General features: G+C 39.4%; 1 protein-coding gene across 1 annotated transcript; it reads right to left on the bottom strand.

Moving 5' to 3' along the window:
* Nucleotides 1–4,668: 4,668 nt before the first annotated feature.
* LOC148023316 (putative pectinesterase 53) lies at nt 4,669–7,610 on the bottom strand. The gene is made up of 5 exons (XM_087695352.1): nt 7,210–7,610; nt 6,516–6,687; nt 6,192–6,398; nt 5,682–5,917; nt 4,669–4,816 (listed from the first exon to the last, which is right to left on the bottom strand). The coding sequence occupies exons 1-5, from the start codon at nt 7,608–7,610 to the stop codon at nt 4,669–4,671; spliced, it is 1,164 nt and encodes a 387-aa protein (XP_087551478.1).
* Nucleotides 7,611–25,039: the final 17,429 nt, after the last annotated feature.

Here is a 25,039-nt window from a genome sequence, read left to right on the forward strand (position 1 = left end):
GGTATACACTTGCTAGTGATGTATTAGATGATGATAATGATCATGATAACTATGTGCAGAAAAAAAATAAAGAATCACAGAGTCTTAGTGGACCAGAAACATCATCTGGTACTACACCTACGGTGAGCCCTTGATCTGGGATATTGAGTAGCCCCACATATTTAGGTGTATCTGTAAGTGTTGCAGGAAAAGACAAAGGAAAGAAGAAAGTGTTGGATAATAATGATGCATCTACTAGTCATTTGGGATTTGATGGAGTTCTAGTGGTTCAAATAATTTGGATGATGAGCTTGGTATTCCTTTAGTTAGGACACTAGGTGTACAGTGAGCTCATAGTAATGTAAAGACTCCATTGAGTGATCTAGTGGTACACAGGTCTAGCAGGGTCAGATATCCTATTAAAATATTTGACTTTCAAGGTTATGCAGCTCACCATTATGATTATATGGTGAAACTAGTTGAGGATGTGGAGCCCACTTGTTTTGAGGATACTGTTGATTCTGCTCATTGGGATGCAAGATGGATGAGGAGATCGCTGCATTAGAAGCCAATAAGACTTGGGATTTGGTACCCTTGCCTAAGGGTAAGAAAGCTATTGGCTATAAGTGGGTTTACAAAATCAAGCATAATGCAGATGGTGTAGTTAGCTGTAAGGCTAGGCTGGTTGCAAAAGGCTATACTCAAACATATGCCATAGATTATGAAGAGACATTCAGTCCAGTTGCTAGGATGGAAACTGTTAAGTGTGTGATTGCCTTGGTGACAATGAAAATGGGATTGCTGAAGTTAAGGACTTCTTAAAGAAGAAGTTTGCGATGAAGGATTTGGGTGATCTGAGATACTTTCTTGGTATTGAGGTTATCAGATGTGATGATGGTATATGGTTATCACAAAGGCACTATGGCTTGGATATGTTATCCAAGTATGGTATGATAGCATATAAGTCTCTTTCAGTACCATTGAACATAATATTAGTGAGTTTGGGAATCTCCTAATTCCCATTTTTTGAATACTAAAAAGGTGGTACCCAGATAGCATGCCCATACATTTTTCAAAACTATATGATGTGACCTATCATTGGAAAGCACTTGAAAAATGGAATCTATTGAGCTATAGAACGCTTGATTTGGAATTATATTGTTCAAGTTATGACAAATCCAAATATTTGACCATGTGTCCCAAACTTATGGGAAATTCCCATATTTCCCAATATGGTGTTATTGGAGCAAAATGTAAAGTTGAGTGTCGATGTTGGGGATGAGATAGATGACCCTACTATGTTTAGAAGGATGGTAGGGAGTTTGATTTGCATGACTATCACAAGGCTAGACTTGAGCTATGTTGTTAGCCTTGTCAGTCAGTTTATGCAGATGCCTAGAAAGCCTCATTTGGATGTAGTTAGATGTATATTGAGATATGTGAAGTCCACTTTACATTATCGACTTTTTTATGAGACAGGTAAGGATATACAAGTCTTTGGATACATAGATGCAGATTGGGATGGTAGCATGTTAGACAAAAGATCTACTAATCGATTCATGTTTTCCCTTGGTAGTGCAATAGTTACATGGAGCAGCAAAAAGTAACCTATAGTTTCTTTATCGAGTACAAAGGCTGAGTATAGAGGTGCTGCTATGGCAGCATGTGAGGTGGTATGGCTACAAAAGTTATTAGGTGATTGCAGGGAGATGGTCTAGTTGTTATTCATTGTGACAACATGAGCAGCATACAGTTAGCTAGGAATCTAGTGTTCCATGCTAGGATAAAACACATTAAGGTGCACTACCACTTTGTAAGAGAGAAGATACTTGCAAAAGAGTTTGACTTGGTATATGTCATCACACAGGATCAGATAACTAACATTTTTACAAAGGCATTGGGTGTAGAGAAGCTTAGAAAGTTTTGAAGCTTACTTAGAGTTGTAGAGATAGAGTTGAGCTTGAAGGGGAGTGTTGAGATGGCAAGTTGAACATGTGCAGACATTGATGATGGATCGCCTGGCTAGATGGATTTGCATGTCTACACTTAGCATGTTAGTGGTCATTATGATACTTACATGGCCATTGACTTATCACTTATTATATTTAGCTTGTTACACCTACCTACACCTAGCAAAGATATAGCACCAGTCAATTGGTGTAGTTTATTATGCACTATTTGACTTAGTAGGCCACTTTCCTTTATGTTATATCTTATCTATACTTTGTGTACATTGTATAGTGTGTCAAAGAAGAAGAAGAAATCAGCAAGAAAACGTTTTGGCCTCCATCTCTCTTCTTGTGTTCTTCAGTGAGCTTCATCTCGTGTATACATTGGGTGTTTGATGCAACAGCTCAAGCAAGTCCCTCCACCACACGATTCTTGACATAGCGTGACATTAAACCTTGCAGTCTTCACAGATGGGTTACACCAAGCCTACAGGATTGCATGGCTGAATACACTAACTCCTACTCCTATGTCTATGATCCTCTTTTTTGTGGCATCCCCAAATGCTATGATAGGTAGAACTACATGTATTTTCATGGCTTCCCAGAAAGCATTCATGTATAAGGACTTAAGTACTCAGTTTAGGGTCAAGCCAGGTATCTACCTGACTGTATCATGGTTAGGCAAGTCAATCACTCCAAACTCATTTGGCCTTTCTACCCACTGCTTTAGCACTTTCCATAAGGTTGGATTTTGTCTAAGTAGTTCTCCCAAAGGAAGAGTCATAGGGGCTAATATCAATGTTGTGGACAAGTTTCCAACTGTCTACTTTTTGTTACGCTCTACACTTTTTTGCCAATGATATTAGGTAGTTTGCCTACCTATGGTGTCTAGGTTCTATCTATGTAATGCTACGCGGGGTGTAGATGCATCTCTTAATATTAACTGAGTAGGTGAGATTGGTGTGCTCATGCTAGAGAGCTCATTGATCTCATCTTTGATAATGGGTTCGGTATCCTTTAGGTGCACTTGGGCTTCTCTCACATTAGGGCCAAAAACGCTTCAAAAAAGGTACTTATAAGAAAATGATTAAGTTGCTAATTAGTTGAGATTTTGGAAGAATGAAAACACCAAACATGGTTCCTCAGATGTGATTAATGAGAGAATATTGAATTCATTAAAGAGCTCAACCATTAATTCTCCCTCATCTTTAATTTATGTCAGGGTCACCTTTTCGGTCGTTTTTTTATCTTGAAACTTGGGAGAATTTGTATTTTCAAGAAAGGTCCACCTATATCGCGGTATGACATCTACCCTACAAGTGCATGCTATGAAGTCTACCTACAAGTGTGATTTCAAATGCTTTTATGTTTTGTCGAACATTTTATGTGCTTACCATGGTCTTTGAATTTGCACTTGGTTCTTTTCCACATATATGAACGAGGACGATAATATAATTGATGTGTTCACTAGTCATGGGAATCCAAGTGCCCTCAATGTGCAAGAGAAAATAGATGGGCTTGTATTACTTAGAATAATGACTGTGTTATCTTCAACATATTTAATATATTACACTCCTAATCATGGGCCATGAATGAATTTGCAATATTATTATTTTTAAAACTAGGAAATTCCAAGTTAAAGCATGTCTCAATATATTATTCAATGAAATTTTAGGTACAGTGCAAATTAGCACATAGTTTTAAACTTTTGAATTAACATGTGATTTATTCTTGTGGCCACAAGAATGATTATTGCTAAAAGAAAATGGTGTCAACCCTTGGATTATCTTCTTACTCTTTAATATGTAATGTGAGCACTAAGAATATTTAATTTGCACATCTTATTTGGTCCATACAAGGGTTCATCTAAATATACTTGTAAGATAAAAAAAGGCAAAGCATGAAACCTCTAACTTTCTCATGGTGGCAAGCTCATAGCCTTGTAAACAAGCCTTTTATGAATGATTGAGTTTGATGTGTTGATTATGGTGCATAGGTGGCATCAAAATGTACCATTGCAAAGGGAAGTAACTCATGTTTGGACTCAATTTGGGTCATTGTTTTTCCTTCAATTGTTAGCTTGAACTCTAGTACAAGGTTGTGTAAATGGTTTCAGAATAGGCTTTTGAGTATGGAGTAGACAAAGTCCATTACTTTTAAAAATTAAGCCACAATCTCAATGATTTTATATTGATGGCTCAAAAGATGTATCCATTACACATTTGTTCTAGCAACAACAAAAGTAGATAGTTGTATAATACTAATCAAATACTTGAACTAATGTATAGATACTATTGTTATAGTTGCTCAAAATTACAGTGCTTATTTATGTTTTTTGTTCTTAATTTAAATTAACTTGTGGTATTGTCACACCATTCTATGATAAGTTTGCACAAAATGGAACCTTAAATGCTTAGATACTTAGAAATAGATATGATCAATGAACTTTTTTCTTAGGTTGACATGGACAAGATTATATACCCAATTGTTGGATCACTAAAACTACTTTTAAGTTTCATAGATAGAATGATGTTGAGAATCTTGTTGAGCATGTCTCTAAAAATTTCTCACTATCATACTTGTATAATTTGTATAAACATGATCTATGGCATGATACATATGGGGAGCAATACTATATGTCCAAAAAGGAAAATGTATGATTGAATAGGGTGGCAAATTGGAATTCCCTTACAATAATGCTACACTTTGTAATTAAATCTTGTAGGTGATTGCTATAGTTCTATGATTGGACCCACAATTGTCCATCCACAAAACTTAGGGATGCAAAGACAGCTGCTTGTGTAGCAGTGAATTGGTAAGACCATGCGACCCTATTCTTCGTATTGGCCCCAGATCCAAAGCATTGATATTCTCCATAGAAGGCTGTCCTATATCATGAAAAAACTAATTAAGATTAGTTTATTGAACTAGTAGCACAAGCACAAATGGCATAAAGAGGGCATAAATATAGTTCCAACCCAATATTATGACCAGTGTGATAAGTATTCAAGCACTTGCATGAAATGTCAATAACAAACCGCGGCTTTGCACTTGGATGGTGATCATGAAAGCTAAGAGTAGCAAAAATATTTTATATTGGGTTTGGCCTTAACTTTCTTGTCGTAGGACAAATGTTAGCTTTTGCAATTTTGACCTTTTGAAGTGGGCAACACCTAGAAAGGTTCGATAATATTCTTGTAGCAAAAAATAAAGCAATTTCTACAGGGTTTCTTACATACTACATTGTTGTGATTTCTTTTTCCATCTATGTAGGTGAGGTGTGAAAGTTGTCTTTCAACCCACATATGTAGGTCACATAATTTTAATAATTGATATTCTAAATTCTCGAACACTTGGGGATAGAATTAGGTGACTTTATGATCTTTTGACATGAAATCTAGTCATAATCTCATTTCAATCGATTTGGAAAACTAAATGTTTAAGTGCTACATAGATTCTCATATTACGTTGATGTGCGAGTATGTGTGTATGAACATGCATGTGTATGTGTCTCTACATACATATGATGCATGTGCTAATAGGATAGTTATCAAGAAGATTCATTTATGTGGGCGTATGTGTGTTGTGGGTGGGGAAGATTTTTTACACACATAGGCATGCACACACGTGTGTGTGTGTGTGTTTGTGCTTGTGTGTGTCAGCATACAGACGTGTATGTGTGTGTGTGTACACATGCACATGCATGCATATGCCTACATGTGTGTATGTGTATATGTGCACACTGGGACTCACTTTTGATTGCTCGAATCTCCGAAATCATTCCATCTAGCAGGCACGATGATGTTGTCAATGTAAGAGTAGAGAAAGACCACTCGAGAATAAGGCCCCCATGCCCTTCCAAGGTAGATCATGCCGGACCCTGTAATCTTGCAATTCACAAATGAGAAGCCAGTGTTTTCTCCTGGCTTTTGTCGATTTTGTGCTGTCACGGAGCCTGAATTGGTAGTTATGGAATGCAACTCACAACCCTGTAAATTTTAAAGCAATACATGTTTAATCTGAGGATATTGTAGAATCCAAGTGTCATACTTTACCCATGAATGCACCATTTATTCAAAGTTATTCAGGGATTAATCCATGAGAATGCCACGGGTTTATATGCTAATTACCCATGATGGTAGTCTTATGACATTGGGACGTTGTAAAGAGTATTCTAATCAATTGATGCTTGAATGGAGGTATTCTTAAAGCCTAGCGTTGGCTTTGATCCAATAGGTCATGCTTATTAGCACTAGAGATTACCTCATAGTAAGATAGACCATCTCCGAATATGAAGTCAATGGATCCTTGAATGAAGCAACCTTGGAAATAGTGTCTGCCAGCATGGTCATACAAAGTGTCCTGTGCTCCGTAGAAGCCACAATTGTAGAACGACGCCTTGTCTCCCGATATACGCAAGGCAACTGCTTGTTTGCCTACCGCCCCTGGAGCAAGAGCGGGAGCAGAGTTCTACGGGCGCAACTCAAAAATCAGGATGCATGTGTTAGCGAGCAAGCATGCTGCCGCAAGCATGATTATCCATAGGATATTTTCCATGAAACATTTTTTTGTTAAGATGCATCTTACCCTGAAAGAAATATCACGTGCAATAAAATTGTCGGCGTTGATGGCCACACTAGCACTTTGGAATGTGCTCCCGCTGCTCGAGGCAGTGTCACCCCAAGTAATAGTAGTGACGTCTCTGCCGGCACCAATGAACGTGATATATGGTTTCGTACTTGGGATGACCACCTTCTCCCTGCAAGATCATCTGGAACAGAAACCCCACCGGAGGTGGACATCATCAGCTAATTGGTTCATGACCCTGTAATGTAATAGTGCTAGTTTCATGTGAAAAGCTTGTGAAACACTGATGAGATGAAGAAAGAATACGGTAGTGAGGGCTAATCGGATTAAAACCGTAAGAACGCTTGTGATAAGAAGTACCCCTAGCTTATACTAAACCGATAGCCTCGGGATTAAAACAGTAGAGCACTATGACAGCAAGAGTGCCAAGGTACTGCAGGTTATCTGGATAATGATGGCGGAGCACAAATTACTTATAATTGGGCTAATATAGAGTCTCCAAACTTCGTAGCCCCCATATGCGTGTGGCTCAACGTCCCTGGGGATAATGAAAATCTAATCTTTTTATCATGGCGAGCTGGGTGATGGCCCATACGAATCCAGGCTGCTGGTGAAAATGCGAAGCGACAACCTAATGGTAGTGAATAATATTGGCAGAAGGATTAAGGGGAGAGTTAAGAGTTGGGGCTCTCACGTGTAGGTGCCCGCTGCGATGCGAATGGTGACACGCTGGCTGTTGTGATTGGGCACTGCGTCCACGGCAGCCTGGACGGTGCGGTACTGGCCGCTCTTGCCCACCGTCAGAACTGCTCCTCCTGCCGACGACGACGTGGCATCCTGAATCTTATCGACCGACGTAGTAGAAGAAGAAGTGGTAGTAGTGCTGGCGCTGCGGTGCTTGAAGGCAACGTAACCAACCCAGGCGGCGAACTCGGCTTGGCGCTCGCCAAATGTCAAGTTCTGATTGGCGGGCGGGTGGGCTGCAAGTAAGCTGCGCCTGCTGCCACTTATACCGCGGACTAGTGGAGAACAGTACGCGCCGAGCGCCAAAATGATGAGGACGGAGACCGTCAGACTGTGCACGAGATTACCCATAGTATTAGAATTTAGAAATATGAGTGAGAAACTCGAGAGAGTGTGCGTAGTGCGTAGTATACGTACAACAATATGAGAGAGAGGGAGAGAGAGAGTGGGTGCGTGTGTGTATGTGACACTGTGTAGTGGGCTTAATCTCAGTACTTGCAGATGCGGCACTTGTCATATCCATGCCCTTTTGTAGTACACACGACACACTTCTGACTCGAGCAATCATCAGCCCGTATAATTTGACCAGAGCTGAGAGGAATAAGATCTCGCACAGTTCCTTTTCAAACTTGGGCTCTCGAGGCTCCCTACACCATCCTACTAGATAGCCAGCCTCCTGAATGCACTCAACTCATGACGTCATAACAAATTATGCATAGCGTCAACAGGCTTGGAGTCGTAGGTTTGAATCTCCAATGCCAGCCCGAAATGCCGACTGGGGGTACAGCTCATGCTCCCAGTCAGTCATGCAACGAGTTGTGGGGGAGCCCACAGTCAACTCGATCCCTTGAGTTTCTCGCCTCACCCACAACTCATGAGACAGGATTTCTAGCGTAGCAAGGGGCTCAAGTAAATCGATTGAAAAAGGTGCTCAAACCTTTGAGTTCTCTTAGGGCTTGTTCGTGTCTAGGGCGAACAGGGGTAGCGAGACCCCATTCCCCCACTATTCCTCAATCGCGCCCATCAAGAACAGGGGTAGTGGGGTTTTCTTCATACCCCTCAATTTTCCCTAGTACATACACCGTTGACAAGAAGTAGCATGATCTCACCGCAAAGAGGGTTAATGCAAGTGATTCGTCCATGGAGGGTCTGTGAGGTTCAATATCCAATCAATTGTGAAAACGACACTTTGACTTTGAACCTCAATCAATTGTGACAACGACACTTTGACTTTGAACCTCAATCGATTGTGACAATGACACTTTGACACCATATTGATGGGGTTGATTTTGTCATTGTTGTTAAAACCCTTGTGTTTAGTGAGCAGGTGTGACTGTAAAGAAATGTTGTTTGCAAAAACGCTTCCTCATGCCCCCCCCCCCCCTCCCCCCCTTGTTGGCCCTAGTGCGACGGGGCTCTCGTACCTCCATTGTGAGGACTCCACAATTTTCCTCGCATCTTCGCTTTGAAAAGAAAAGGAGGGCAAGCGTGCAGTTTCACATTCGTCCAAACAAATGCACATATGTCCAAGAAGACATCCAAATAGTGGAAAATGGTCTCTTTCCATCAAAATGTGAAGCACTCACAGGTTTGATGATTTTTCTCCATCATGCACTAGTTGTTCGTTTTTGGTGCTAGGTAAGGATGGGCTTATCCTAGGGCTTCATGTGTTCCACGTGTTCGGGACCTTCTGGTATCAGTCATGAGATGAGGCTCCTCTTGGATGATGTGGTAGCAGTGATATACGGAATTTGCAATTGATCTAAAGTTACTCTCATAGAGTAGGGTCATGCTTATACAAATGGTTTGTGCATGGCTTCAAATTTTAGTATGTTTGAGCTCTCTTGATTAGCGTAATACCAATGCGAATGTGGTGCCTATTTGTAGGGACTTGTCTATTTGAGCTGTCATAATTATTATTACATAAATAATAATAATTGATCAATTATGTAAAGAACAATAATCTTGTTTGTCCATTCACGTATTGTAAATGATGGATTGATTTACATGTGTAAGGTGGAGCTTGATGGATTCTCAAGAGAGCACTCACATGGAGGAGTTTCATCAATTCGTGTTTCAAATGAGCCAATATGCAATTTGCAATAATGCAATATGCAATATGCATCAATTCGTTGCCTCCTTTGTATCTGATCTGTTAGATATAACTAAAAGTCTTAAAAAGGAATGATGGTTTCAGCTATAGATGAATTTGGAACTTAAAAAAAAAAGTTTTTAAGTCTACCTATACATCTCTCTTCAATTGTCTCATAAAGTTTCATCAAATCTTTTGATAGGTGAATGGATGATGAAAGTCTTTTGATAACGTGTGTCATCGATGTTGTAGTTGCTATCATGGCAATGTTTCAGTTATTGTTAAGTGATTTGGATGACGCAGATGATGGCAGTATGCAATTGCATACTTTGATGGAGTGCATGGCTCGAGGTTACATTGCACGTCGAGCTGGATAGGTCAGCGAAAGCAAGGTCGATGGTCATGCTGGGCCTATCCAAGACTATAAACTTTTATGGAGTAGGGGCTTCTAGGGAGTTATTCGAACTAAATGTTTAAAAGTAGGTTACGAGTTAGTAGGAGTAGATTTGATATATCTCGTCGCGAAGTTAGGACCACAAATGCGATGCAAGAACACGAGCTATAGAAGAGCAATATATGTCGAGAAGTGGGCCTATATGGCTCTACATCCCCTAGCGAGCGGCTCAAATTTGGGACTTATAGCTGATTTTTACTGAGTCTCAACTTCATTTACACAGTTGGCTGTTGTGTACTTTTGTGATGCATTGGCTGCATCTGGATTGCATGGTATGTACATAAAGTGGCCAACATCACAACAAATGCAAAAATATACATATGCATTTCAGGCCCTTCAAGGTATACCGTATGTTGTTGGTGTAGTAGATGGTAGTCATATACCCATCATTTCCCCAAGAGAAAACCACGAAGATTATTTTAATAGAAAAAGCTTCTACTCAATTATTCTACAAATAAGAGTGGCAGCCGATTGTGTTGTTTGGGACTATGATGTTGACTGGGCAGGTTCTATGTATGATTGGAATGTTTTTCAACGTTCTGACCTCGAGCAAGTTACTCATAAATATATGTGTGCATCATATGGGTTCAAAATAAGGTAATTTTAAAATACAATTTTTATACAATTTTTATATACAGAAGGGTCTTATATAGAGAGATTATTTACAAATTGAATAGAAAATGGTTATGTTTTATTCAAGAGAAATTCACAGATAAGGATATTTATAAATAGGCCTTGAATACACATGATGTAGATAAGGATATACATATAGTAACTTCCCCAAGGTTCAAACCTAGGAAAAGGATGCACAAACAAAGCTCCACGACAATACCGTTGTAATATATTGAGATAAAAAAATTTCACATTTTCATGGCGGCGCACGATCTGATCCGTGACACCACAGTCCGTTAGGTGATAGGGGGGGGCAGCAAGCTCCTCTCGCTGGAGCTTGCTTAGGGCCCTCTCCACGCACGCTGACAGGTAAGGGGGGGAGGATTCCCTCCGCTCCCCTATTTAAAGGGGGGGTTCGCTCAGATAGAGAAAAAAGGGAGGAGGAGGAGGAGATCATATACGCTGCCCTGCCCAAGTTTTTGCCAGCTGATGCTTTCGCCTCTATCCGTCGCTGCCACCATCACCTCCAGCTTTCCTCCACAGCGCCACTGCCAGACATTTGTTTTCTTTCCCCCCCCGCCAGATTATCTTTCCCCCCCCCCCCCTCCTGCCACGTGATAAGGAAGCTTCTTTGTAGAAGCTTCCTAAGGGGGGGCTAATCAATCCCCCTTTTACCCCCCTCATAACCCTTTTAACCCTTTTCACCCCCCCTTATAACTCTTTTTTTTTTCACAATCCCCTAAGCTTTTTTTTAATCCCCCGTGTCCCCATTACTTCCTTCTTTTCCCCCCCTGGACCCCAAATCCAAACCATCATCATGGGACCCGGATGTTGTCCCATGAGGAAAAAGTAGCCCGTGAGGAAGAATAAAAGAGGGAAAGTAGAGGGAGTGAAAAGAAGGAGTGGAGTAAAAGAGGAAGAGTAGGAAAAAGATAAAAGATAAGGAAGGGAAGTAGGGAGGAGTGAAGGAGTAGTGTGAAAGAAGTAGAGGGTGAAAAAAAGATAAAGAAGAGTAAGAAAGGAGTAAAAGAGATAGAGTAGAGAAGGAATAGAGGGAGGTAGAAGGGTAAAAAGGGAGGAAAAAAAAAGAGGAGTGAAGGAGGAGTAGGGAAGGAGAAGAAAAAAGTAGAGGAAGTGCAAGGAAGGAGAATAAGTGCCTTCTATACCTTTTACCCCAAGAACACCATATTGGGGAATGTGGGAATTTCCCATAAGTTTAGGACTCGTGGTCAAATCTTTGGATTTGTCATAACTTGAACAGTATAACTCCAAATCGAGCGCTCTATAGCTCAATAGATTCCATTTTTCAAGTGCTTTCCAATGATAGGTCACATCATATGGTTTTGAGAAACTTATGGGCATGTTATCCGGGTGCCACCTTTTTAGTATTCAAAAAATGGGAATTGGGAGATTCCCAAACTCACTAATATCGTGTTCAAGTCAAAGTTCTCCAAGGGTTCTTGTGGTTGCAAAACCACACTCACCCAAAAACTTTTTGCCAAGCATAGACCCTATAGGACCTTCTTAGGCTTTGTAAATCTTTTCCTCTCCGAAGAGTCTAAGAATCTAAAGGTCCTATCATTCCTTCTCATGACCAATCGTTTTAACGACATCTTGCCTCGAAAGAGAGACGGTGGAATTCCAGAAGAAAGAGTAAAAGCTACCTTCACATTCGAACTACGATGCCACCTAAGAAAGTCCAAGGAGTAGTTGCGGGAGGTTCATCTCTCAGTATCCATGTGGATATCTCACCCCAAAACTAGGTTTTTCTTCTTGGCTTTAATTCAGTTTTAAGTGAATCATGCAAAGAGAAATTGTTAAGAATAGGATATATTTTGTCCGAGTTATTTATAATGAAGAAGTTTAGCTTATTTGAATGAATGATAATGTATAGAACATAGTTTCCTTCGAATAGCATCATGCATTATAAATTACGAGCAAGATTATCTATTTACTATAGTAGTATATTTCAGTTAAATCTTGAAGGCATAGAAATTGTATCTTGCACCATTAGTCCTATTCCTTTTTGCAACGAATCATTGTAAATGATTAAATTCATGAAAGGTTCTTTTCGTTGCTCAAATTACTAGGAAGTCATCATTGCTAATTGCACATCTTAGCAAGGGAAATGATTGTTAATTGCATGAGTTCGTCTGCAAGGAAAAAAGGAAGATTAAATTGAATTGTACCGACTGAAAAATCAATTGTCACAAGGATAACAAAACCATGATGAGGTGATCAATATTACCTTCCAAAAGATAACCAAACCAATCTAAACTTAGAAATACCATGCCCACAAAAATATGCATTGGACAGACCAAAGAAACATTCATACCTTAAGCACTTGACTACTTTCCTTATTGTAGGGTCAATAAATTCATAAAGATAAAGAACTAGGGTTGTCCCTGAGATTCTTAAAAAGAAACCCTAGGTTCGACATACGTCAGCTTAAAGAAACCTAAACGGATTATTTCAACGTAGAACGTGCGCAGCAAGTTTGAAGTCATGTAGTCTTGTGATTGGTTCACAAGACGAAAGGGTAAATAACCTCAACAAGGATGGTAGATCCTTACGCAAGTTATCTAGAAAAAGGACGTACTCGTGAATATCCTTCTAAATAAGGAAAGTTATAAACCCGAAACTAAAGTATCTAATGAACTTTAGGGTTGACCAAGTTGGGTTAATAAGGTACACCCTAATCCGGACTATAAAGGATCTCGCCAAGTTACAAGAAACCTTGGGAACGAGTGCTGATACACTCAAAAGGAACGAATAATTCCTTAGCAGTTTGCCAAACAACACGGTTGTTTACTGGAAATATTTGTACTTGCTAGAGATTTTAGAGCACTGTTTGAATTATGAATTACAAATTAAGTGAATACCTATACTTCAAGTAAAAGGCTTGAAGGGAGAGGCAGTTTTAGTTACCCCCGACTGCCTGCCTAACCCTAACCAAGGGGGTTGTTGATCGCGCCGGGAACGTGGACCGAACCCGCCGCGAGAGGTCTCTCCGTTGAGCTCTACTTGGAGCAGGAGGACGCTTGGGTGCCAGGGGGGGCTCTGGCCGTAAGTCCCTCGCCTTCCGGGTTCTGTGCAAGAGGCTAACGTGACTCGGGATTGGATCTTGAGGCCCGCATACTAGTTTACGGGTGGAAGCTTGGAATAGTGATCCCTGTGGATATGGCAGACCAGGAGCTCTCTCAGTCTTCGTTAGGGCGCTCTGCTAGATCTACTTCAATGCGATCGGATGCTTCAGCTTTGAGCAGACGAGCTCGACGCTCCAGACTTGGTCCAGAGGGAGGGAGTGTTTCGGGGTTAGGGGGATGCTGCAGAGATACGGATGCAATGAGACTGCGGTCGACAAGGGATACAAGTGCGCCTCCTCACTCTCATGGCCTTTCTAGGGAGCGTGGCTCAGGCTCAGGTGGATACTGTGGAGATACAGACGCGGTGTCTCTGTCTCATTGTTCAGCTAGAGTTACGTTACCTCAAGGATTTGTCACACCTGTGGGGATGTCTACTCCAGTTACTTCGACTTTTGCTCAGCCGTTAGCAGCAGGTGGCACCCCTATGGGTGCCACTCCGAGAGATATTATCCCGGTTGGTAGACCGGATGCAAAGGGGTCTCCTGGATATGCCTAGGAGCATGGACGCAGATGGGAGAGAACCCATCTTAGATAGAATCCAAGGGGATATGGATATCTAGTCGATGATAGGTCAGGAGCAATCATCATGAATGATGAGGGGAGGAGAGTGATGGCTCGCATGAGAGAGTTTTGCTAACAAGTTTTTTGGCACGTCTCAGATCATTGAAAAAACATACCGGAGGGGAGCAAGGACTACATAGTAGCATCCTTGCATAAGGAGTTTCCGGTTCCAACATCAGTAGATAGATTTTTTGCGGGTTGAATGATGGATTGCATGTGTGCATATATGTCACACAGATGATCCAACGCACTCAAGGCAATCAAGAGTGGGGCTGCAAAGCCCGAGTGGTTAGATGGAAACGACTGGCGTCGATTGAGGGAGGAGGTTACATATTCTCCAAGACGTTGGAGTCAGCAGCGCGAGGTAGCGAGGGCACGACTCGAGGCCGGAGTGGTCCATCATTTTGGAAGTGGGGGCCACAGGACATATTTAGAGGACTTTGTAAGTTTTTCTTTTGTTTTGGTTGTTTATTTTTTTGCAATATTCTTTGTATTGACAATCATGTTTCTAACAGCTAGCATTTTGTTTTCTTTGCAGCACTCCATTACAAATTGCGATCCGACTGGCCTTGAGACTTGATATGCAGAGAGGCACGGTCTCACTTCATTGATCGACCGATTGTATAGACGTGGCGGCCTTGTAAGTCACTCATCTTTCTTATCCGTAGTTACCATGTTTAATTAGAATGCATTATTGTATGGTGGACTGATGTGTTGTTTCTTTTTTTGTAGACTTCGTTTGATGCTCCTTTGCGGCGAGACTAGCTTTCGGAGGGCGAGGATATGTAGCTCACCCTTGCATCCCTGGAGCTCACACACCTTTATTTTTGGGTCGCCTGATCTATGTAGACATTTTCTATGTATTAGTGATATCTTGTCTTGATTGTATCAATCGCTTATTATGCGATCATGTATTTATTTCATATATTAGTGTTATGATTTCAATATACATTGTTTTTGTTTGCAAGCGCATTGTACATAGTGTAGAAACTATTTGCTGCCTTGCCACAATTTTTTTTTCCCTGCTACCATCGCTATTAGCGTCGAAAATTTTATTGCTCACGTCGTTATTTTCGTCACAAACAGTCACTATCAATATCGGTATTGACGTCGATATTTGTGACGCTGATACTGACACCAATACCGATACTGATAGCGACGCTGATATCGATTGCTCTATGGTGTTGCCAATAATGACGCTTTTTGCGAGACGGCAGGGAAAAATTTTGTTATTTACATTTTCGTCACTTTTAACATCGATATAAGGCCTATATCTTATAGTGAATGTTTCTTCTTCAGATTCGTAGAGGAACACCATACCTCATGTATTGCCTTATTTCCTTGTTTTTTTATTATCCATCTTTGAGCCTACTACTTGCGGCCACGCTTTAGGTCGCAAGCACTTAAGCTCCCCATGTAAATGCGTTTTATATATAATGAATACATGGATTTTTGTTTTCAATTATCGTGCCTTCAGATCCATTGTGTTTTTCCCAAATGCAGAATTTGATGTATGGGAGGGGGGGAAAAAAACGAGAGAGGTTTTTTTTTCCAATTATGTGCTTTGCGTCTATTTGCGCGTCTAAATTGCAGAAAACATGCTTCTATACTTGCGTCTAGAATACAAAGTACACGCGCCCATAGACGCGCTATATAATTCAAATTAATAAAAACAAATTAAATATCTTTTTTTAAAAAAGGAGATTTTTGGTTTTGCGATCGTGTCTACTGGCACATGTAACAGCGCGTCTATGCACATGTCTATGTGCCCGTTTAATCTTCCATGTAGACACGCTTGTAGATGCACAAAAGAAATTAAATAAATAATCATTTTGGTTTTCATGTATGCGTTTATCGATGCGTGTATATGCGCGTCTATTGGTGCGTGTGGATTTCCTTATACATGCGATTATAGATGCGAAATGGTACATGCACAAATAGATGGGCTTATAGACACATCCGTAAGATTTTCTCTCAATTCAAAAATCGCGTCTAAAAGTGCGTCTAAGAGGCCTTTTTGTTATAGTGATGTACATATAGTAACTTCCCCGAGATTCAAACCTAGGAAAAAGATGCACAAACAAAGCTCCACGACAATACCGTCTACTAGGCGATTGTGCTTATCTTGCACGCTTTTGGATGCTTCCTCCTTTCAAGGGTAGTAAGGATGGGCTATCTCTGGAACGTTATTTTTTGGAATTACATACAATCAAGTACTCGTATGCCAGTTGAAAGGGCATTTGACATCCTTAAAGTGCGATTTCCTATATTGTTGAAGAGATGTGATATGCTTTTATAAAATGGTGGCATCATGCCTTGTTCTACATAATATATGCATTGTGCACGAAGATAACTATCACAGGTACCACGCAAGCAATACGAAGAGCTCGAGCAGCAGAGCCAACACAGGAGACGAGACATCCGCTGGGGGAGGGGGTGAGGCATCTCGAAGAGACAACATTGCCTCGAGCCATGTTTTTTAGAGAGGGAGAATGCAAATGTGAGAACAGTCTTTGGTGATTCTGACTGTGCGGAGGAGATTGACGACGGCGAAGATAACGGTAAGTAAACATCTGTAGTATCTGCAGCGCAGGTGGAAAGAGGGGTGGTGTGCTAAAATTTTTTCCCTCTTTCTACCTTTCCACAGAGAGCTCGGTAGAGCCATGCCTCAACAACATGGTGAAGAGGTTCAACTCCCCTGCTCTCTTTTTCATTACTAATTTTATTAGTCAGTTTAAAAAAATAAAATTATAATGCTTCTAGTTTTACTAGTCACTTTTTAAAAAGTTTTATTAGTCGTTTTCAAGTATTTAATCAAGTATTCTAATAATAATTATTATGAGAATGATGATCAACATCCGTAGCGTCCCTTCATTCACATGGGATTCGGAAAGTGTCTGGTGTGTAGGTGTTGGCTGGTGTGTAAACGATTGTGGACGGAAGATGGACGGACACTTGTTGACAACGAAAAACGTCTGCTGCACAGCGTGTAGGTAGGTCGGACCGCCGCCCAAGTCAACTTTTCCTGTGCCCACCAAACAACTGGGTGCAGAGATTGGGTGGGCAATGGCGGTGTGTGACCAGCCTTAGTGGGCCAACTCTATATTGGGAGCTTGCAAGAGGTTTCTAGAAGTCAATTTTGGCATTTTTGTTTGTATCGGAAGTTCTAAGGAGCGAGACCGCCATATTCAAAATGGTATTATTTTAATGCATAGTCGCACTCATCAATGACGATCGTTGGTTGGACTTCCGGCCTTGGAATTCCAATCCTGCATGAGAGCCGTAGTGAAGGAATGCCGTGTGACACTTTGAGTACGGTTGTACACGCGAGTGATGCTGGTGGAATTAGCGTGACGTGAGAGAGGTTTGAATGTTTTCGTGCTCTTGTAACGATGTTAATGTGAAACGCATCTTTAGGGTTCGGATACTGCAGCCCCGCGAATGTCTAAGAGATTGAGGCTCTCGAGCAGGGAAATGACGAATCAATCATCCTACGCATTCGTCCAATATTTCAGAAAGTCCACGTCCCTTCCCCGTTCATGTTTTTCAGATTTTCGGAGGAGGGTACTCCTGACCTTGCAGGGCTAAGATTCACCGAGTGGCTAGCTTTCCTTGACAGAAATCTAAATCAGGATTTGCAAGCTCCTTAGACTTCCAATCTTTTGTTTGGAAGAGGATCCACCACACTTTGAAAAGCCTTAGAAAACATACGTGAAAGGATTCACCGCATAGCCCATACATAACATATTTTTCGGTACAGTCCAAAGGGTACACGTACTACCTTTCTATGTTTCATTTGGAGCACTTGCACATCAGGGACAAATGCTAGATGAATTTGGCCCGTTCTTCTTCTCCACCACGTGCCCTCGCTCCTATTCCAATTCCTGTTTATAATCAAGAGGGTGTAGTGAAGCAAGAGTAGAAGTCAGTGCACACAAGCAACATTTATCCTTGATGTGCAACTGCTTCAAATGAGCCTGCTCTAGGCGATTCAAGTGAGATGGAAGACTAATCACAATGTGTTGTAAAGGGTTGCAATGTTTTCCCGATTCTCATATGCATTGATGGTTGTACCTTTTTTAAAACATTAATGTGATTGGTGGGTAGCTTTAGCCACAATGCACAATGATTTGCAATGTATCTTGTATATGGGGTCTATTCTATTCTATCATAACATTTGTATCTGGTTACATGAGGATTTAAGTATTTATTTACCAAGGTTGGAAGTTGCAATTGTGCTCTCTAGCAAACTTTTTTAGATGGGTGTGTCAAAAATATACCACACAAAAGTTTTCACTGTTAAACCATGTTGACACTTCTTACAATATAAAATTGTCTTGTTGTGTGCATTAGCCCTTGCTCCTACTCCAATACGTCCCCCGCTCTTGTTCTAGTTCCTATTTAGGGGTGGGCGGACATAGTGGAGTAGGAGCAAGAGTCAGTCCATTGAAAGTGCAACTACTTCTGGATGAGTTTGCACCTTTGGACAATTCACATGACCTTGAAAACTGATCCTAGTGTGTTCGAAAGGGTCACAATGTTTTCACAATTGTCATGTGCATTGATGGTTGTATCTTTTTGAATAGGCCCATTAGCAGACAACTCTAATAGCCATGTGCAATGATCCGCAATGTGTTTTATACTTGGGGGGTCTTATTGAAGATGGCAAATAGTGCTCCTATTCTATTCTTGTCTTCTGATTGTCATTATCTATTCATAGCACTACTCACATCGATGCTATGATCCAAGGATGGTTGGCATGCCACATATACCAAGCACTCATTGTATGCATTAAAGTTCCCCTTTGGACACATACAATAAAGTCCTTCTAGACACATACAGTGCAATGCAATTTTGTGCATGCTTTTCCTAGCCCTCCACACCTTGCAAAAATATCCAACATATAATCTAGCTCCATTGGTGAATGTTGCTAGTAGCCATATGTAAGATAATGTAATATTTAAGTACCCACTATGGGCCAATGCACTTATATAAATAATATGGAATACTTGTAAGGAAACACACTTACTTTCAATAATATGGAGCTCATTTTGCTCCATTTGATATTGGTTTTGCATCCACCTCTTTAAAGGTCCTTTTTCATGATGAGCACCTTTCGTGCATTGGGAGCCTCAACTACATCAATTGACCTCGTTGTGTCTTGAGGCACAATGTGTTGACCTATCTTTGATTTAAATTCTTTATTAGAGAAGCAATATGTTTGCTAATGCATGACTACAACACCTCTACTCAATACGGTAAATAACTCACTTTCCCAAAGATCAATCTCTTTCTTGGATGTATAATTCAATCGGTACTTCAACCATCATGCGCACTCTTGATACACCGATGGTATAAGCCCCCATTCTATCACCATCTTATAAAACATACAATTGTTATTATGAAGATCAAGCCACTCAACCAAGAGAGGAGGCAGGGCCACAATACTTCCATTTGTCAAGAGGCCTCTCAATTATCTACAATATCAAACAACTATTTGAATTGAATGAACTTGCACCAAATATTTAAAGATTTTACTCTAGAAATTTCAAAAAAATGGATTTATATGTACACTAAAGCTTTGCCAGATTATGTCAACTTTGTCATATTCTCTGAGTCGGCAACATTCTTTATGTCCACAAGAAAATGTGAGAATGTCTTAGTGCATGGAGGTGCCTTTGTATTTTAGAAAATGCCTCAAACCCATCTAACAATTAAACAATGCCATCCACGTCTAATGATCCGATAAGTAATAAGGACTCCCCAAGAAGGTGGTATCAATACACCTATATATACACTTGGAATTCCTTAGGGTTTGCCATATGTGACATTGAAGGATCTTTTGCCTTCATGACTACCCATGAAAATAGAATTTCTTTTTTCCTATTTGGAAAGGAAAATCATGAGTTAAAAATGTGGATATTATTCGCATCATGACTTATTAAAACATTCACATTATTCACAAATGGTTAGCTTTCCGATGACATGTTTGCACTACAAATTGCATAAAGTTTATCCTTTATGATTGCTATCATATTTTTTTTCTTTCCATTTCGCCTCATAAAGCACTATGAAAAAGTTCTCTCCATGAGTTGAGTTGTTAATGGGAAGATACTTATAACCTCTATCCCTAAGGTTACCCTTTACTTTTTCTATGAATTGTTTTCTTTTTATTTCAAACGTGACATGTGGCAAATTCAACTGTCAAGGAGAGGGTTGAGAGGTGAGAAAAACAAGAGTAGAAGAGAGAGGAAAGAGGAGAGAGAAAAAGTGATAAGGGGAGAGAAAGACTACAAAGATAAAAAAGAAGAAGAGAAGCCTTGAAAGCTATGAACAAGGAGGCAAGATGAGAGATAGCAATTGTATTATGATCCAAGATTGCAAAAATAACATGTCTCACACTTCTTATACCTATGTCAATGTGACAAGGTATCATTAATAACTCTCTCTCACTCACACATGTATTCCCCTACTTCTTACGATCAATCCCTACCCAAAGGTTTTTTCCCACAAAAACAAAGTTAAAATGGCAAAGAGGGACAGATGAACTGAGAGTACTACTCTAATTTCAACTATACAAAAGATGTGATGGGAATGAAATAGTGAAGAGTTAGTTACTGAGATGAAGACATTAAGGAAAGCCTCTACCATATACATAATTTGGATATCTTCAAAAGAATTGTAGCATTCAAATCTTCAAGAAATAATCTCTATAAAGAGTAAACAGCTTGGTGTATAAAACAGGACATGTAGAAGAAAATTGCCTTAATTTCTAACATAAGTATCCAAATAGAGCATGCCACATATCAAAACGTAGCTACTAAAGAGTACTTTGACCCTATGTATGTGGTTGAATTTTTAAAATTAGGTAGAGTAAAATATGTTCTAAAACAAACTACTGTCCAGACTCTATTTAGAGTGCAACTAGCTCCCATATGACTATGTCTCCAATATTAGTGGAAGAGGGAAGTTGCAATTGATATGCCAAGTCTCCAATATGCTTTAAGATACTTTAGGACCCAAAGAACTTGTGAGCAAGTTTGTTGCTAGAGCCATCCTTTAGAGTAGAATATCGAGACTTGGGTACTTTCAAAAAAACTAACTCTCCCTCCTAGAACTCCAAAAGTCACCTCTTCTCATTAGCATATATTGTCATCTGATCTTGAGCTCTTCTAAGATTCATCTTACATTGTTGATGAAGGGCCTGCATTCTTTCCAATTCCTCCTTTCCATGAGGGTTAATCTTCTCACTGAAAATAACTCTAGGTAAGGGTACCTTATAGCCATACATAGCCTCAAAGGGTGAAACTCCAATGCTAGTATGTGTGGAGTTATTATAGGCAAACTCAATCAAATGTAACCATGAATCATGTGCATACTATACATCATGACAAAAATGGTGAAGGTAAGTTCCCAACCACTTATTAACCCTTTCTGTCTGAACATTAGTCTGCAAGTGACTGGCTTTAATTTCTATGGAGTTGAATATAACTTTCCAGAAGAAGTTACTCATGAACTTGGTATCTCTATCATACTTAATCACATGCGGTAAACCATGTAATCTAAAGATCTGCTCCATAAACTGACTAGCCGCTTGTGAAGTAGTAAACTGAGTCTTAGGAGGAATGAAATGGGCTACCTTAGTGAGTTTGTCCACTACCACATATATACTATTTCAATCATTTTTGGTAATAGGTAGACTAGTAATGGAATTCATTGTAATGTGTGTTTATTTGCCTTTTGGAATAGGCAATGGCTATAACAGATCACTTGGCTTACAAGTACTATCCTTATTCTACTGATAAGGCATACATTTCATAACATAATGCTTAATATCTTTCTACAATCATTTTTAATAAAAAATCTTGGTTGCTAATTTTATCTTAGATTTTGAATACTCCAAAGTGTCTAGCTATGGGTGAAGAATGTAACTCCTCAATAATTTTTAGCCTGAAAGAAGAAGTAGAGGGAGTAACAATCTTTCCATTCAATCAAATGAGACCATTTTGAAATTGATAATGGGAGTTTTCCTCCATAAGATCTTGATGTAATTTCTAAAGTATATGGATAAGCTCATTATCCAAAAGATAGGCTTCATGTAATTCATCAATCCAATGGTCACCATGTAACTCAGTCATAGCTGAAATCCAACATGCCTACATTCTAGAGAGAGAATCAACTACCACATTGTCTTTGCCCCTTGCATGAGTGATATCGAAATCATAGTTTTGCAAGAGGTGGCTACCCACCTGCACTACTTAAGGGTAATATTTAATTGAGTAAGGAAGTACTTTAGGACCATGTGATCACTTTGAACTCTAAACCAGTTGCAATACAAGCTTATAGCTTTCAAAGGCAATAACTTCATGCTCCTATAGAAAAATAACCCCTATGGCATGGCCATTTGCATCATAGTGTATGGTAAATTCTCTAGAGAATCCTGAGCATATTAGAATAAGAGTAGAAGTAAATAATTTCTTTAACTAGTTGAAGCTACTGTTTGCAATAAGTGCATCCCAAAATAAAGCTTCATTATTCAACTTGTTAGTCAAAGGAGCTACTACAACTACATAATGCATAACGAATTTGTGGTAGGATGGCAATAGACCAAGAAATCCTCAAAGGGAAGTAGTGTTGCTAGGTATTGGCCAATCTTTGACACACTACACCTTCTTAGGATCAGCATATATCCCTAGTTCACTAACAATATGACCCAAGTACTCCACTTAAATTTGCATGAAAAAGCATTTTTTCTCCTTAGCAAAGAGTCTATGATATCTCAATACATAAAAAATCTTCCTTATATGGGATAAATAGTCCTATAGAGTATTGTTGTAAAGTAATATGTCATCAAAGAATTCTAGGACAAACTAAAAGAGTACAAATCTTATTCATCAAACTATGGATGGTAGCTGGAGCATTAGTAAGCCCAAATGGCATAACTAGGAAATGGTATATCCTATGATTAGTCCTAAAGGTAGTCTTCGCTTCATCACCCTCTCTTATACAAATCTAATTATATCGAGACCTCAAATAAATCTTGGTAAAGAATCTAGTCCCCTTGATATCATCAAGCAAATCATCAACTCTAGGTATTGAATACTTGTTCTTCAATACGATCTTGTTTAGATCCCTATAGTCAATACACATCTTGAAAGACCCATCTTTATTCTTCACTGACAAGACGACTAAAGATGCATAAGGTGAAGAATTAGGATCAATAAATACCATCTGTAAAAGATTCTTGATTTACTTGGTTGCTTCCTCACACTCACATTTTGGCAATCAGTAAGGGTGGCTTGTTGACTAGCTTTGAATGAGGCTCTAAATTAATAGGGTGATCCACTACTCTCTTAGGAGGTAATAAAGTAGGTACTTCAAATAAGTCATTGTACTCCTCAATTAGAGCTTTTAAATCTAGATACTTCATTGAATTCATAGATTGATCTTCTATCTCTTTATTTAGGTACAATACATAAATTTGTGAGCGCTTGTACTCCTTGAGTTGTTGTGGTGATAAGCTAAAAATCAGGTTTACGTGGGATTCCTTGTAGTTCCCTATAGATGGATGGAAAACTCCATGTATAATTGTGAGAAATCCATAGTAATCTTCCCTAAAGTCATCGTGCAATCACAACTATGTACAATATCAATGGGTTCCATTTCCAAAGCAATTAGGTTCACCTGTAGTTCATAATTTTCAGCTAGGTGTATGGGAACTTGTGGGCACATTTGAGTACCGATTTCATATTCTCCGTTAGCTACTTGTACTCTTACGGGTTGTTATAAAGCAATAGAAAAGTAGTGTAACCTATTCACAATTGACTTATTTGCAAAATTGTGTATCAGCACTATATCTACTATTAGGATAAGGACATCTTTGCCATGAATGGTACCCTTTATATGGAGTGTATTAGGGATCTTTGAATATGTCCAAGCATGCATGGAAATAGAACAAAGGATAGTGAAAACAAGAGATAAACCTATCCCACTAGGATTAAAAGAACCCAGGTAGTTCACTATATGTATACTCTCTATTTCACATGCGTTCAAGGCCTATTTATAAATATCCTAATCTGTGAAATTTTCCTTAATAAAACATAACCCTTTTATATGAGATCCTTTTGTATTAAAAAGTGTGAAAAATGGTATTTTAAAATTTTATTATGTTGAACCCATGTGATGTATACATATATTTATAACTCACCTCCCTAGGTAAAAGAAATATGCTTACTAGGGTCAAATGGAAATTGATTTGCAACCTCATAAGGCTAATCAGAATCAAGATCCTCATCATGGTCTTAGCTTGTGCACTCATTGTTGGTTCATCAACAACTTTATCATCCCCATCCTCAATTTCAATTATGTTATAAATTTTAGCCTTAGCATTCTTGAAAGTACATTTTGATGCATGATCAACCGGATAGATTTCACCACATTTGACGCATAGACATTTTCTCTTTCTTTCCTTGAAAAGATCCATAGGTATAAACTTGGCATTATTTGTCAAACTAATTCATGGTCAATTGTCACCTTGCCTAGGCTCCACATTATGGTTGATTACTCGATTTGACTTTGTTAACTTGAGGCATTGAAAGTAGGGTATATTGATGCCAGGAGGCATATTCCATAGTGGATTTCGCAAGATCACTGTGGATTCCGTGAGGTTTTGCAATGGATTTCGTAAAACTATATTTATTTGCTAGGCTCGTACACAAGGTGGATTCCTTGTACGAAAAGTTAATGGGGATGCTTGTCCTTTTTGGGTATCACATTGATTTAATGTGCAAGTGGGTGATTCCAAAGCGGGTGATTCCACAAAATACAAATTTAAATTAATGGATGTTTATGAGTTTAGAGTGCACACTCGTATTAAATTAAGGTTAGGACAGAATTCCAACCTATTTATTTATTT

The sequence above is a fragment of the Lygodium microphyllum genome, chromosome 16 (genome assembly GCF_053477565.2).
Source record: "Lygodium microphyllum isolate KBCC chromosome 16, Lygodium_microphyllum_v1.1.10, whole genome shotgun sequence".
NCBI classification, from domain to species: domain Eukaryota; kingdom Viridiplantae; phylum Streptophyta; class Polypodiopsida; order Schizaeales; family Lygodiaceae; genus Lygodium; species Lygodium microphyllum.

What these genes read in the sequence shown, in the direction of transcription:
- LOC148023316 (XM_087695352.1), bottom strand. Translation starts at nt 7,610, where the DNA reads ATGGGTAATCTCGTGCACAGTCTGACGGTCTCCGTCCTCATCATTTTG. An exon ending in ATGGTCTATCTTACTATGAG is followed by an intron (nt 5,918 to 6,191) that starts GTAATCTCTAGT and finishes TAAAATTTACAG; the next exon opens with GGTTGTGAGTTGCATTCCAT. An exon ending in GGAGATTCGAGCAATCAAAA is followed by an intron (nt 4,817 to 5,681) that starts GTGAGTCCCAGT and finishes TTCATGATATAG; the next exon opens with GACAGCCTTCTATGGAGAAT.